Raw genomic sequence first — 15,938 nt, forward strand, 5'->3', positions numbered from 1 at the left:
TGCAGCAAGAAACTAGAGAAAAACTTTGCAAGATATAAGTGAAAGTGTATTAACATAGTCAAAAGGTGCAGTTTGAGTAAATAATGAAAACAAATATAACAAAAACATAAATAAAATATTTTGAACAGGTCTAAAAGTACATAAAAATATATTATATAAATGATAAATCGTTAAATTGTTGGTAAATTGCCCATCAAGTAGGCTACTATTCTTAATAAGCAATGTTACTGGTTAAAGTCTGTTAGGCCTACCAAAAAAATAAATAACTGTAATGTATGATACAGCTTAGTTTGGATTCCAGTGAGGAATTCCAAATGTAATAAGCCAGGTTATAATAAACAGATTATAATTATTACGATATTACTAAATATTCTTGTGTCGGATGTATTTTTGCTTACTTCCAAAATGACAAAATTCAACAGCAAGATTTTTTTTTTTTTTTTTTTGTATATTTTTCAAATGTACACATTTTATAAGTAGGTACATAATAATAATGATTTTGAATTTATAAATAATGAATAATGAATTTTAAATAAACAGAATAGTAAAGAAAAAACATATTTTAAATTAATTTAGCAGACACAATTATTTGGCATTTACGATTTTTTATTTTTTTATTTTTATAGATTCTAAATAAGGCTGTTATGCTAATTTTCTATGCACCGCGTCCCATACTTGCCTCCCTTGACTACAGCCTACATCCTCTGAACTTTACTTTCACGTGAAGCCACTAGATGTCAGCGGAGCAGTGTAACCTTATATTTTCAGCTCCGTGCCACCGAGAAGCATATGAGTTTTGACAAACTGTCTTCGTTTTGCAAGCAGTGTATGTTTAGGAAATAGACTTAGATTTGAATCAATGAAGTTACGTCCTATTCGACTGAATGAATGAATCAATGAATGAATGGATAATACAGACGCTGTTACCGATTTCAGTCATAAGTGTGTGTTCATAGACCATCATATGAATTAATAAATCAGAAAAATAGCTAAATTGATATTTAACTAATTGAATTTAGAAAAGATTAAGCTAGTAAAATGTTGTTTGCCACTATTATAGCTGTTCGTAATAATGCCAGTAAAGCTGAGTTATATGTGACTCACAGTGAGAGAAAGAGAGAGAGAGTGTAAAGCTCCTGTTTTTGGGGCGGAGATTTCGGAGTTTTTATAGCACATGGCCACACACAGTACAGATATTCACTCAAACACTAGACTAACGTCTTTACCCGGATTTACCTTAACTTTACCTCATCTCACACCAACTCTTGAGAGGATTCTGCTGGAGTCGCTCATCTCATTACTGGCTATTCGACGTCGTTTGTAAAAAGCAATGCAAGGTAAATGAGAGGAAATTATCGTCTTTTTACGACAACACAATGACAAAGACAAAAGTTGAGGCAAATCCCGAGTCTAATGCACGCTCATCCCATCACGGACGGGACGGGCAGGATAAAGCCTGCGGAGAAGCGAGCAGCCAGCAGCCGTCAAGACAAATCCACCGGCATCATGTGCAACACATGACGTCAAAACAACCCCAGGCGAACGCTTGGTCTAAAATCATCCCGGCAGCCTCACAGGGCAAAGCCAACGAGGTGCACTGTAAGAAACCAAAGCGTGGGGCATCGGTCACGCCAAACATCCACACAGGGAAAAAGGAGATGAGACCAGAGTCGAGAAAGCGCTCCGATAGCAATCGCAGTAAATCGTGCGGGAGGAGAAAGCTGTCGGATGGCAGCATCACGTCTGATGACCTGAGTAAGGACTCTGGCTGTGCTGCCGGGAAACTGTCTTCCACCGACAGCAGCTCTGAGATCTCGGACGCATCCGAGGAGCATAAGCAGTCCACTGATACCCAGTGTGGTGAAGTCTGTTACAGAGTTACCGACGAAGACATGATGGACGATTCAGCTGAGCAAATATCATCAGGACACAGAGAAGAAGACGGTCTGATCAATGCCACCCTGTCTCCAGGGTTTGGCTTTGGAGAGGGAAGCATCTCTCCTGGAGACCAGAGGTCCTACGTTTCTCTGGACAGTCGCTTGAACTTGAGCTCGTCTGTGGCATTCTCGGATCTGACTGGAGACTTTGCTGATGGGGTGCATGAAGACCTGCTGAGAGAGATTGATGACCTGAGATCAGAAAATGAATATTTAAAGGTGAGGTTGGTTGATTCATTCATTGATTTGTTTGTTTGTTAATTGTTTGAAATGACAGTGTCTTGGCATGGTGTAAATTATGTTCAGGTAGGTAAAGTTGGACACATTTCATATTTGCTCTTTAAATACAAGACACTCAAATTTAAATCTTTTCGAATTGCCACGAGTCTTTTGTCATTGTGAAAATGTTTTGTTTTGTGTAACACTTTGATCGTGGACATGATTGAGCGTCCGGAAAAATGGAAAATCTACCAAATGCAGATGCTTTTCTGAAACATAAACATGAAAAGATGTCTGAATTCTGTTACCGAAACAATGTATTGTTGTGTAATTGCATTTAAATATTTGTAAGAATCAGTTTTTAGTACCTTCTCTTTACCCAGTTTAGATAAAGTACTTAATGCAGCCTGTTTTGATGGATTAAGACTATTAAGCATCTAATATCATCAGCCAACAGGGCATAAACCATGTCATATGATGTGCTGGACTACGTACTTAATGTAAAGCTAAATAAAAATAATCCCACAATGTCTGCTACATGTATTATACCTTTTAACAGTCACATAAACAAGGCAAAAATAAATTGCACGTGATGTGGCTTATACTGTAAGATTTACTCTCTTCTTATAAGATTGTACTTTCGCTAATTGGCTCGTGTCATCCCTCATTGTCTCTGACATGCAAGAGACGGATGGGTTCAGTGAGAACGAGACAAGCTTTACTGTGATTAAGTGCAAGGTGTCTCAGTAGAAATCAAGAAGTCAACAGAAGTGCCACCAATGTATCCAAGAAGGGCAGTGCGTCATTCTTGGCACGCTCCCCTAGTTGTGTGGGTTAATGCTCACAGCATGCTGGCACTCAAGATGCAAGGCCAGTGTTTTCTTGGATGAGTTGGCTGAAGACTGACATTGATAGCGAGTAGGAAACACCCTTTGTACACACAACCGAAGTAGAATATTCTAATCAAAACTCACATTTCAGAACAGTTATGGTGGCTGTAAAACTGCCACACATTAATTCAATTCTATAAAGCTGATGCTTACAATGTGTGACTGCATTTTTAGGACGAAATGGAAGAGCTCCGCTCAGAGATGCTGGAGATGAGGGATATGTACATGGAGGAGGATGTTTACCAGCTGCAGGAACTCCGACAGCAGTTGGAACAGGCCAACAAGGCTTGTCGCATCCTCCAGTACCGACTTAGGAAAGCAGAGAGACGCAGCCTGCGCGTAGCCCAGACGGGACAGGTGGACGGAGAACTTATCAGGACCCTTGAGCATGACATTAGGGTGAGGATGTGCTTACAGTCATAATTTGCTGGTGTTTTCTGTGAGAAAGTATATGTATGAGGTCAAATAAAGCATAAAGAGCAATCACTGACATTCAGAGTGCAATTAAATAGATGTTTCCCTCATGATTTGGATGCAATTAAGCTACAGTGGTGTGTGTACAGGAAAACCACTGTTAGGGCTTTGGATGCAGTCCATGGCATTCATCGGGACAGGATGTTTATCTAAATTGCTTAACGCTTAGTGCCAATTAAATGCTGAATAGTAAGTCACTAAATGAGTCAAAACTCTATTTTTATGAATCAGCATGCACTCAGATGGATTGTGTAATCCTTCCATTGTGGTTTTTGACCCAAATCATGGTACTAAGGGTTTGGTGAGAGCTGAAATATCATTTTGTTTTTTATAGTTTGACATGTGTAGTGAGCGGTTTTATTTTTGGAAGTGGTCCAACTAGTAAAATGAGGAGAAAAACCCTCGGTTTTGTGTTTGGCAGACAATTGGTGTAGCTCAGTTTGTGGTGGGCCACTCACAGCATAAGCATTTTTTGGTTTGAACTTCCCAGCCAATCAGTGACAGAGCTTTCTGTAGGAACGTTATGAATTAAAAACGAATTTACACAGCGGGGCGACTCATATAAAATGGCTGTTTTCTTTTGAAATCTGCCTCCAGACTATGCAAAACAAATTCCTCAGGTTTCTTCCGAACCCTCTGTCTGCTCAGAATTAACAGTGAAAGTGTATTTTAGCGAAACACAATGTGAAGTATCCTCAAGGTTGAATGAAAGAGTGTGTATATTTGAATGTGTGCGGTAAATGTGTCAAGGACTATAGCCACAGTGTTTGAGAGGGGAAGTGTCCAAGCACAGCTGCTGGTGTGTGTTGTGGGCATGTCCATGACCAGTCTATTTTAAAGGCATGTGAGAGAAATAGATACCCTCCTTTCACAAACTGGGCCAGTGTGTGTGTCCATCGCTTCTCAGTGCCTTCACTATTCAGTCTTCAACAACCCCCACAGGACTGTCCTGCAATCTGATATCTAACAGCATCCTTTTCAAAGTCTTGGCCCGTAATCCACATTTCCATCGTTAACTTTTTTTTCACAGAAATACAAGTTTGTGGAATTGCTCCTGGAACTCAGTGCTGATAATAATCGTCCTGCGATATATAAAAAAAGAAAAGTCATGTGATGAATGCTGTGGTATAATCACATGCACTCTAATCGTTTTCCCTTGACATTGTTCGCAATTGTTAGCAACCCCTTGAGCATCGAGAGGATGAGTGCTTTGCAATGGGTAGCAAAGAAGGGAGATTATAGGAGAATCATCCCATATTGAATTCTTAATTTACTAACCACCTTATTTCTTCTTATCCTCAATGTCACAAACTACAGCTGAAACATGGTAACTTAATCCTCATTTTGCAACGTTCCATATAAAGTTTCAGATATGTATTTTCTATAAATATAGAGCATCTTGTGTCTAATAGTGTTCACCAAGAGAATTAAATGACATGAGATAATTACCATATTAACATTAACATTTTTGTGGATAGTTAGCATGAGCACATGGTTTGCAGTGTATTTACTATAATCTAAATTAATATTGTTTTCCCAGGTGGCAAAAAGCGTGTCCCTTCGCCTACACAGTGAGCTTGAGGCCATTCAAAAGAAAAACTCACGTCTGGAATGGGAAAATGAGGAGTTACGTGAACGGCTGCAGGATCTGGAGGTGGCAAAGCAGGTCCTGCAGGCTGAGATGGACAAATCACAGGTGGTATGAGCACACACTATTGTTTAAAAGTTTATGTTTTAGGTCCCATTTGTTCATCAAGGCTGAATCGTACTATTCTGAAATATTATTACATTACAGTTTAAAAAATGTAAATCCATTACTGAAGTCATCAGTATCAAATTAAATTATTAAAATATGCTGATTTGGTAGCCAGCATTTTTTTTTTATCAAAGTCAACAGTAGTTGATTTTGAATTTTTTGCCATAAAATGATACAGTTCTTCATGATTCTTTGAGGAATAGAAAGTTTAAAAGAGCAGCATTTATTTAAAATAAAAATCTTTTTTTTTTTTAACATTATACATGTATTGTATGCAAGTATTCATTAAAAAACTGACCATGAAAAACGGATACATATTTTTATAATTTATACATATATATGTATTAAGTGAACATTTGTGGATCAAAAACTTTTAAGTTATCCTAAATCCTGAAACCAAAATGCGTTCTTGTCTTAGGACAACTTTGGTCAACTTTTTTGATCCCCTTCAAATTTTGACTGCCATATACTTTTTGCCTTATATCACTTTAAAGCAGCATTTGTTTGTTGCTTAGACTTCTTTCATGATACCGTTAGAATTACAATCTGACCTTTACCCCAACTGTATGTAGAGGGTGTAACCGACAGCTGACTGCTTGGGTAGGGCATAGTATGATCTAAGGGTCTGAAATCAACCCGCAGCTGTCATTCTCACTTGTAGATGCAGCTAGGGGGAGAAGAGAGAAAAAAATGGGGCAATTGAAAGGTTGAAGAGAGTGAGAAAGAAACCACTTAGAAGTATACCTGAAAGGGAGATCCTTGTCCAACTTTGGCTGCAAGGCATAATGCTTAAATGTGGATCTTATGATGTACAATTACCACATACATGCTAAAGATACTAACAGGAAGGCATGTTTTTTTGCCTTCACCTTCTCACAATAATAAAAAATTTAGGCCACTACCATTATACCAATGCACCAAAGTCCAATTTTATTGGCAATGAAGGCCTGTAGGTCTTTAATAACGGCACGCATTCGGTTTAATCCAGGATTCAGTGCTTAGAAGTGGATCCCAACAGCTCAGCTCAGACAGCTGCTGCTCATTCCTGATCCTCACCAGCACAACAAATCAGCTACAACCAGATTATCAAGGCCCCATGCGAGCCTGACACCACCTAAAACATAATCTACATACAAACACTTTTTACTCATCCATTAGAGGCAAAAAATATTTTTGCTAAGTTAAATTGCTAATTTATGATCTCAGAACATCAAGCTATAATATGATGAATATAATTCTCTAGCTTGTTCTTGCTCTTAACATCTTGGATTAACTCAATTAGGTTATTTTTAATATTTAAAGAATAGAATTTGAAGTCTACATGCTCCTCCTCTGCTCTTTGTACTTTTAAGGGTTTGAGCCTCCCAGACAAAGCAGCAGACAGATAGACTGACTCTGGCCAGCATTTTTGACATACTTGGAACAGTACGGATGTTTGGTGTAGTAATGGATTTGGGGTTCTTGCCATCTCACTACACGAATATGATTGAGTGTGTTTATTAGGTGCATGCTTTCCTTACAGTCACACATTTCATTGAGTACTGGAATGCAGTGGACAGCGGTATGATGGAAAATAACAACTATGATTAATATAAAACAAATGAACATTTATGCCCTTAGGAGGACATCATCTTAGGGGGAAAATTTGCATCAACCCACTTAAACATAATAAGCTGTGTTATATAAGCTGCTAAAATGTCTTGAGAATAATTATGGATATGGTGCATCCACAGAATTCTCTAAAGAGACGAAGTTTGAGATCAACATCCAGCAAGAGTGAAAAGAAGCTCTCTCCACAGGTGAGTTTGGGACTTAGATTAGTCTTAAATGATTGATTTGTGAAGGTTAGTGCTGGTTTGTTACAGGTCTCGGTAGAGGGCCAGCATTAGTCATCAGAGTTCCTCTGATATATGCCAACTGTTTTAACACACCTGTCTTCTGCAGGATGACAGCGCTGATTTGAAATGCCAGCTCCACTTTGCCAAAGAAGAGTCTGCCCTCATGTGCAAAAAGCTAACAAAGATGGCCCTGGAGAGTGAGGTGATGCGGGAAGAGCTTGCTAAATACCGCCTGCTTTATGGAGAGGTGGATGAAACCAAGGCTGCAGCAGGTGCCACTAACTCTGCCCACACCCGAGAAGCAGAGGTCAAAGTTCACTTGCGGCTGGTGGAGGAGGAAGCCACGCTGCTGAGTCGTCGAATAGTGGAGCTAGAGGTGGAGAACCGAGGATTGCGAGCAGAGATGGGTGAACTGCGTGAACGAGGAGGAGGAAGCCTTGAAGAAGAGGAGACAATGAAGGCGACCAGTGAAGGATCAGCAGTACCTCTCCAAACTGGGAAACAGGGGGAGATGCCTAGAGGTAAATGTCTGGATGGAAAAGAGAAGTCAGATGCAACGACTACCCACAATAAAATGCAGGAGAACCAGATGCATGTAGAGGAGGATCATGTGGAGAATTCTTCTATCAGCCACATGCACAGAGAAGGGCCCATTGGTGGGGAACAGGAGCTTTCTGCAGAAACTAAAGAGGAAGACGGACAAGCTCAGTGGAAGTCAGACTGCACATTTGGTGTAAAAGATCTACAGAGTCTTCTTGCGATCCATGACCAGGCACTGCTTGTCAGATCAACTATCCAGCTCCTAACAACCCCTGTAAAAAATGGCCTCTCACCTACATGTACCCATAACTCTCCTGCTGGTGCTCCCTACTTAGGAAAAACCGCAGTAGATCCTCAGTGCAAAACACAACAGTGGCTTTTGGACCCCATGTTGAGTCCCTTGACCAATGGATTAGAGGTATTACAAGCTCAACTACGTGCTCTTGTGAAAAAGCTGGAGGTCCTGTCAAATTCAGAGCGGCCTGGGCCTGATACAGAGAAGAATATGTTGCAATTTGGCAAAGATTTAAGTGAAATGAAAGAGGATGTGAAAAATCAAGCAAGTCAAGAACGTCCATGTGAAGGGAATGTTGGAAATCAGTGTAACCAGGACAGCTTAGTGCTGCTCACTTTACAGCTCCAATGGTTCATCCAGCAATGGAGGCAGGGAGAGAGACCCACAGCTGATGGAAAGAGCTTGTTTGAGGTAAACTGGGCCACTTCAATTCATCTTTATTGATAAAGATGGTTGAAATAGAGATCTATGAACAGCAAATGCTTTCCTGTAGTTTAGACATAGCACTAACAATTCCAAGGTCATGGGTTCTATTCCCAGAGAAAGCAAGAACTTAAAATAAATAAATGTTAATGTACACTGAATGCAAAATAAATGTACGTTGGGTGTTTAGTCAACTTTGGCCACTTTTTCAGTGGTTCAGTGATACAGTTTTTATTCAAGCATTGCCATCAAATCTTTCCCATCTCATCATGTAATGTCTTAATAATGTTCTGTGGTGGAAAATACATGTTTAATGTGTCTTAAATAGGCACAGTTACATAATATTTTTTTATACCCTTTGCATAATTTAAACTAATATATATTTAATATACGTTCTAATATATACTAGAAAATAAGGCTGAAATAAGACTGAAAATGATGAACAATAAAAATAATAAAAATCTGAAATGATATAATCTTTTCATATCTTTCCATAATGTTTAAAGATTTGCTGTGTGACAAATTTAAACCAGAATAATATAAATAATTTTATGCAATAAATGTTAAAATGTTAAAAGTTTATGTCACTCGAAAAAACACTTTTTTTTTCATTTCAGATGTATTGTCAGAATGATCTTCATCTGCTTACGGAGTCAAAATCCTGCAAATATAATCTGCAACAGAAGTGCAACAGTCAGGTATGAAAAAGAATGATTTCTGGGATAAAAATAATAGTGTTTCAACAATAAATTCAGCCTGAAAGAAGGCCATTCAAAAATGTGCACTTTTCATAATATAGCTAAACATGGCTACTCTTTGAGCATAGATTCCCAATAGCACTGTTTGGTAACCTGCTGCTCATTTCCAGTTAGTCTGATTGTGTTCATTCACAACTGTATGTTCCTCTCCTAGATGAGCAGCGCACTGCTGTCAGACCTCAGGACAGTACTGTCGGATCTGTTCTCTGAACTTTGGGAGCAGCACAGGGCAGCCCAGTTTGTCATCCGGCAGTTTGCCAATGCCAAAGCAGCGTGGGTCGTGGAGTGTGCAGAGCTCAAGAGCCTCATAAGCAGGGTGAGAACTAAAAGATCAGTTTAAATTCCCTTCAGAGAGTATCAATGAACCTGTTGTCTGCCTCTCATGTCGTCTCCTCCTCTTTCTTCATTCTTGCGTCTGTAGGGACTTATGGAGGAAATTGAAGCAGAAATGTCATCAAGCTGTTTGTGTTTGTTTATAGCTGGACGGTTCGGCTGAGAAGGCAGGTGTAAAGGGTCAATCAGACCTGAATGCGGCTTTGCAGAAGGACCACATTGAGAAGCTTCAGCACCTGTTAGCAGAGTCCTACACTGCAGTGATGGACCTGACAAGACAGCTGAAGGTCCGTGAAAGCAGCTGGAGCTCTGAGCGGCAGGAACTGCTCGAACACCTGAACCATGTGCGTCTAGAGTGCGAGGGGTTGAAGACAGCTAAGCAAAATAGAAAAATGCAGGTCAGAGCAAAAAGTAGAGTAATACACTGAAGCAATAATTCTATATTTAGTGTATTGTGGAACTTTGACATTTTGACTGTCAAAGCTGAACAATCAAAACAGGTTTTGCTAGAAACTTTTTTCTTTTGGAGGATACACTATTATTTAATTGTTAACATTTTATAAAAAAAGTTCAATTTGTTAACATTAGTTAGTCCATGTATAATTTTATATTTATTGATAATTTAGTAAACAAATGTATGTTTGTATATATTATTTATCCAACTTAATTTATTCAAAAACAACCATGTTATGTAGAAATTAGTTTATGATATCTAATGTATTAACTACTGTTTAAATGAGACATCAGGTGTTTCTATTTACCTATTTCCCCTATTTAATTATTTTTTGCCATTTTTTTTGTGACCGCTCAAACGTTGTCATCAGTAATTTTTGTAAAGATAAATATTCAACCAGAAAAACTTTTGAATTGAAATTAAATCACTTAAATAGATCCCTGGTGAACCCTAGAGACTTATTTCAAAATCATTCTGATATCTCACAGACTCCACACTTTTGAACAGCAGTTCATGATCTCTGCTATCTGAAGTCTGAACTATCAATAATAAAATACATTTTTTACAGTCCTACTACAGCAACAGTGGTTAGAGATATGAGGCAGGCCCGTGAGTGTGTGTATGTGTGTGTGGGTGTGTGTGTGTGAGAAAAGGCCGCATGGCAACTGAATTTAGGCTAATCCCCTTTTGGGACTGTAGGACAGCAGGCAGAGTGCAGACATCAGCTTCAATCACAACTTCAGATTCTGAAAAAGGCTTAGCCTAACCACAGCGACCACAGAGAGACTTATCAAAGCTCAGCCGAAGTTCAAATAAGGAGTTTACTTTCCTTTACAGTAAACGGAGGGTAACATTGTGCAGAGTTAAGGGAATGGAGGCGAGAGGGAAAGAAAAAAGCATTTTACAAAGGAACAACTGCATAATGGATCTTTAAATTGTATTGTTGTCCTCGAGGTTTACAGCACTTTCATTCTTTCCTTTAAACAAAAAGTCCTGTTTATTCTCATAGATACTACTAATAAAAGTGGAATGCAGACAGTGACAGTTTGATGGGGTTAAGTAAAGCCTGGATTAGAGTGCAAAGAAATTTTGCCAATATTTTTTTTTTCCCCTGATCCATGGGTTTTCTTGCCATTTTTTGTTTTTGTAATCTCTAACTATCCCTTTGACACACTTTCTTAAATAAGACAGGCTTTTCCATTTAATGCAGTTTATCTTAAACTGCTCATTGCTAAGCAGTATGGGAAGGATTCCCCATCTTAAAATGATTCAGTATTTTTCTGCTGAAAGGTTGAATTGCAATGCATTGCATACAATATTTCTCGTTTTAATCACAAGTCCTTAAATTGTTTCATTTTATTCTTAACATAAATGTGTTCTTTATGCATTTTTTTGTTATTTAATACATGATATTTACACAAATTAAATAATTATGCATGCACAAGTAATAATACTTCTGATGCATTTTCAGTCTCCTAGACACGAGATGTTGATCAAAGAAGCAAAAATGGAGAGGTAAGCTTGATTTTGCACTATAGTTTGAACTCAAATGATCTGACTGAATTTCTTAACAGAGTTTGCTTTTCCAACAGGATGCCTCTCAAAACTGGCATGGCAAAGCCAAACAAGAACTGGAAGTACCTCAGTCATGAAGCTGCCGTTATGGACAGAGAAGACCCCTGTAAGACTTGGGACGCTCTTATCATGCCTCCCAGTTTCCCTGGTCTGAACCTAAACCAGGAGCTGACCCAGAGAAGCCACACTGCTCCGGAGAGAACAGGCATTCGTATATATTACAGCCCACCATCAGCAAAAAGGATCCAAATGAGCTCTCTGATAGCAGCAGAGGAGAAAGAGCTCGAGGAAAGCCAGGAACCACATTTCAATGCCGTTTCCTGTGGCCTTGTAAACCAAGACTGGGTCGCAGCATATGAAAACTGGCTGAGTAGCCTGCCGTTTGACTGCCAAAGTCTGATGGAGAGAGATTCGATGGCTGTCATCAGTTCTACATCCTCTTCTGGTCTACAGACCTCCAGTGTGACGTCTCCCTCACGCTTGGCTTTCAATAACTTGGACGTCTCAGCCAACCTGAGTGATGACATGAAAGAAATCACAGCCAGCGTGCTGCAAACTTCCCAATCCAGCCCTCTGGAGAGGAAGAGAGGGAAGGATTTTGGGAGCAGTATGGTGAGTGTTGTGAGTATAGGAACGCAAACTCAATCCCAACCACAGGTGACCACAGTTGGGCTACAAACCGATGGTCCTCGATGTCTTTATGCTGCGAAGCACTGGTCTCCCAGAGTGACCTCATTTGTATCCTCAAGAACCCCGCAGACGTCAGTGTCATTGGAAAGGGTCCCTGGTTCAGCAGATCGGTTTCAAACACAGACCACCTCCCCGAAAATACAACGCAGGCACTCCGCATCCTCTCCGTTTTCCACTAAGTCTTCCTCTTCCACATCCCCCTCATCCTCATCCTCTTTCACCACATCCTCTTTGTCCTCCTCGTCGTCTCTGAGTGCCTCCTCCAGGCTGGATTATGGAGCAAAAGAGCGTGTTTTGTGGGCTCAGACGCAACGTGCTTCGACACCTAGCAGGCCAAATTCAGCATCAGTGCAGGGCAGCGATAAACACGGCAGCCGTAAAAATGTTGGCGTTCATAAGTACGGTCTGGTCCATGAGTTTCTGCGCAACGTGTGTGGTCGAGGAGAGAAGACCAACCCGGAGATGGAGAAAGCACCAGCACCTCGTAGGGATCACATCGCTCAGACGGGTCCAAAGAAATCCGAGCACCCACCGTCTCGTATACCAGCGGTGCAACTGGTCAGAAACGACAGCATCACCAAGATCGTGAACCGCAGATTTATGAAACAAAGCCAAAAAGAGGAGACGGTGTGTCAAAGCCAGGCTCAGCGCCAAATCGACAGGGGTTCAGTCAGCAAGAACAAGGGCTTGGAGGTTAGTTTAACCTGTTCAGTAACATGACATGATTTATTTTGTCATGTCAGCAACTTTGGCTATATTCATGGCAAGATGAAACATTGTCATTTCACAATACATGATAAATATAAAATATAAATACAAGTATAAATACACAAAAATAATTTATTAAAAACTAAAATGATAAAAACAAACAGCCTTTCAGCTTAATGCATGACAAAAAAAACCTTTAATCATCCAGGAGAATTATTTTTAATATTTCAGTGAAACTAAAATGGTTGCAAAAATAATAAGTGGCAGTATTTTAAAATCTAGTCATTCTGCAAACTCTTCTGTGTGTTCAGGAACAAATAATTCTCATGAATCCGGAAATCTTTTTAGCGAGTTTTTAGCGAAAGATTCACAAAATGGCCTCAAACTCACCTGTTAGTCACTGTATGAATCAGACTTGCTCAGAATTGTTAGGGAGTTCACAACTGACTTCCTCAACAAAAGTTATTTCTTGGTATGTATGTTAATTTGTGAGTAAATGTGTATTTTAAAGATTTTGGGACACATAAAGTTAGGAGGATTGAACCGGAACTCATGTTTATAAAATACAAATAAATCTACATTATTACATTATTACCCAGAGTCTTTGTCTTGAAGGAAATTTAAATTCTGTCACCACTTTTGGAAAAAAAAATGTTTTGGGGTGAACTTTAACGTAACATGATTTGTTATAATGAGCGAATCTCTTTATTCTTTCCCTTGTCTTTGCCAGGAAGGAGCATGTGATTGCAGCTCACGCTCTTTGACATCCTGCTTTGCTCGACCCTCACAAAAAAACCTCCGACACGTTCACAGTCAAAACAAGGCCCGCGCACACGAACACCCCCCATCCCGTGGTAAAGGGGATTCTCTTGCTTAAAGGGACTGACCCCGTGACACTTCTGGGATCTACAGGCCTGCATGGACAGATTTCTTCAGAACTGGAACGCCCATCTACATATTCCACACACCTTTTGTTTTTTTTTCGGTTAAACTGATTACGTCTTCATTTCCATTTTAGCAAGTTAAAATCCATCACTCAAAAACAGCGAAAAAAAACATGTTTGCAGATGCCTTCTGGGCTTGGGGTTAGGGAAATGTCTCCAGCATAAGTTACTGGCTTTAGTATTCGTTACAATTTTTAAATTTCATAGAGAAACTAAATAGGGCTTGTACAGAATTAATCATTTTGTTATCATGCTGATGTTCCCAATTCCAGCAAGATCCACTTTTTACTTTCTAGATCCTTGATGAATTTTGCTTTGTTACATTTTAAATAAATATAATCATGCAACACATCGTAAAACAATGTATGACTTACTATTCTTTTTTAATATAATATTTTATGCATAATAGAATCTGTGTAGAATGTTTTTAGATGCCTTATGAATGTGACCCGTTTCTCATAGCTGTCTTAAAAGTAACATAACCTGCGTTTAATATCTGCCAACAACAGATTTGGGGGCCAAGCACCTTAATCAGAGATTAGGTTTGTGAATTGTAGCTATTTGAAATGTGGCACTTTTTATGGCATAAATGCAAAATCAATGTTGTTGTATTAGTCCTGTATTAATGAGATTTGAAGATATATCATCCTAATAATGATATTTCAGGTTTTGCTATTCAACTGCGGTAGTCACAAAGAGAGAGAGAAAAAAGTAAATATGTTAAGTTTTTTTTATTCCATGAAACAATATATAGTGGTATGCAATTAAACAACCTGATTTATCGGAAGAAATTGTCAGTTCTTCTCTGCTGCTATATTTAACTAATTTTAGGGGAAGTCTTTGTCACAGCTGCTTTTTCGCATTTCACATTTTCTTGGCACTAAAATGCACACAATCACTTTAAACTGTGTATATGGAGGTGTCGTATAAATACAGTTTATAAGTTTATTTGGTTCTAATCGACATAACCTTTCTATAGAGACGTTAACGATTTTTTTGGATTTCGTGTGTTTGCAGCGACCCCTAGTGGCGAGACAGTGGAACAACAGCATGAGCTAGCTTTGTGTCCGTATTTCATTTATACATTCTATTATACATTCTATTTAAGATAAAACAATTTATTAAAGAGCTATTTTGTGCATTCCTTATAAAAATTAACTTAAAATAACAACTTACCCCATTCTCAGCTCACGTATTGTAAAATAATCATTTTTGTAACATTGCATATTTAGTCTGTATGGTGGAACATTCATTAATGTTTTGTGTAGACTTGTCTAGAGGTTTTCAAAGTGAGTTCCGTTTATCTCTCTTTGCTGGGTGGTCTGTGGAACAGAAAACAATATAAAAATATATGTATAAAAATAGAGCATTAAGGTGTAGAAAAACAACATAAAATAACTAAAAAAAGTGTTAAAAATTGTAACAAAATAACATGAAAATGTGAATATATAGACTAAATAAATTAGAATATTAACTTTAAATTTGTTGTAGGCTTTATTCAAGAAAATAGACAAAAGTACAGTTTTTTTTCTTTCAATCTTTACATACAGATCCAAGAAACATATACATAATATGCTTCAAATCTCTTGCAAAATTAAGCACTGAATACAAATGATGACAAACATTGAAAACAAATATTATACTGTACGGAAGCAGAGAGCAAACATTTGCGGTTGTGAATACACTAGTAGACAATACAAAATAAAAGAGATACATCAACATCAACGTCTAGTTGTGTACATGTGTATTTATAGGCCTATTCTGAAGCCATGATTGGTTGGTGTCAACTAAAGCATAGACATAAACTTACTTAATATATACATTTTTACAATGCGTATGTTTGCACATGTGCAAACGTGTGAGGTTGTGTTTGAAAAAAGAAATTAAGATGCGTCCTGTTTTTGCGTTAAACAGACAAAAAGTATTTTATGAAATAAAAAAACTGAGTAAAAGGCCGAGAATTTGTAGTCTAAGGTTTTGCGGATTTGATGTGTGGTTCTGGTGTTTCAGAAGATGTGTGATAAATTTTTTGTGCAAACAGTTGGGAAAAACTGTAACGTTTAGATGGTACCTGTCACGAAGCTTCCGTAGCATCAAAGAAATG

General features: G+C 38.6%; 1 protein-coding gene across 1 annotated transcript; it reads left to right on the forward strand.

Moving 5' to 3' along the window:
- The first annotated feature begins 1,231 nt into the window (after nt 1-1,231).
- Nucleotides 1,232-14,607, forward strand: si:ch211-197l9.2 (protein SOGA1). Its single transcript, XM_043224465.1, has 11 exons — nt 1,232-2,156; nt 3,221-3,445; nt 5,061-5,216; nt 7,010-7,075; nt 7,221-8,360; nt 8,990-9,070; nt 9,285-9,446; nt 9,610-9,861; nt 11,389-11,432; nt 11,510-12,875; nt 13,621-14,607. Exons 1-11 carry the CDS (start codon nt 1,377-1,379, stop codon nt 13,765-13,767), a joined length of 4,419 nt encoding a protein of 1,472 aa, XP_043080400.1. The 5' UTR covers nt 1,232-1,376; the 3' UTR covers nt 13,768-14,607.
- The last annotated feature ends 1,331 nt before the right edge of the window (nt 14,608-15,938 follow it).

Source organism: Puntigrus tetrazona, chromosome 23 (genome assembly GCF_018831695.1).
Source record: "Puntigrus tetrazona isolate hp1 chromosome 23, ASM1883169v1, whole genome shotgun sequence".
NCBI lineage: Eukaryota > Metazoa > Chordata > Actinopteri > Cypriniformes > Cyprinidae > Puntigrus > Puntigrus tetrazona.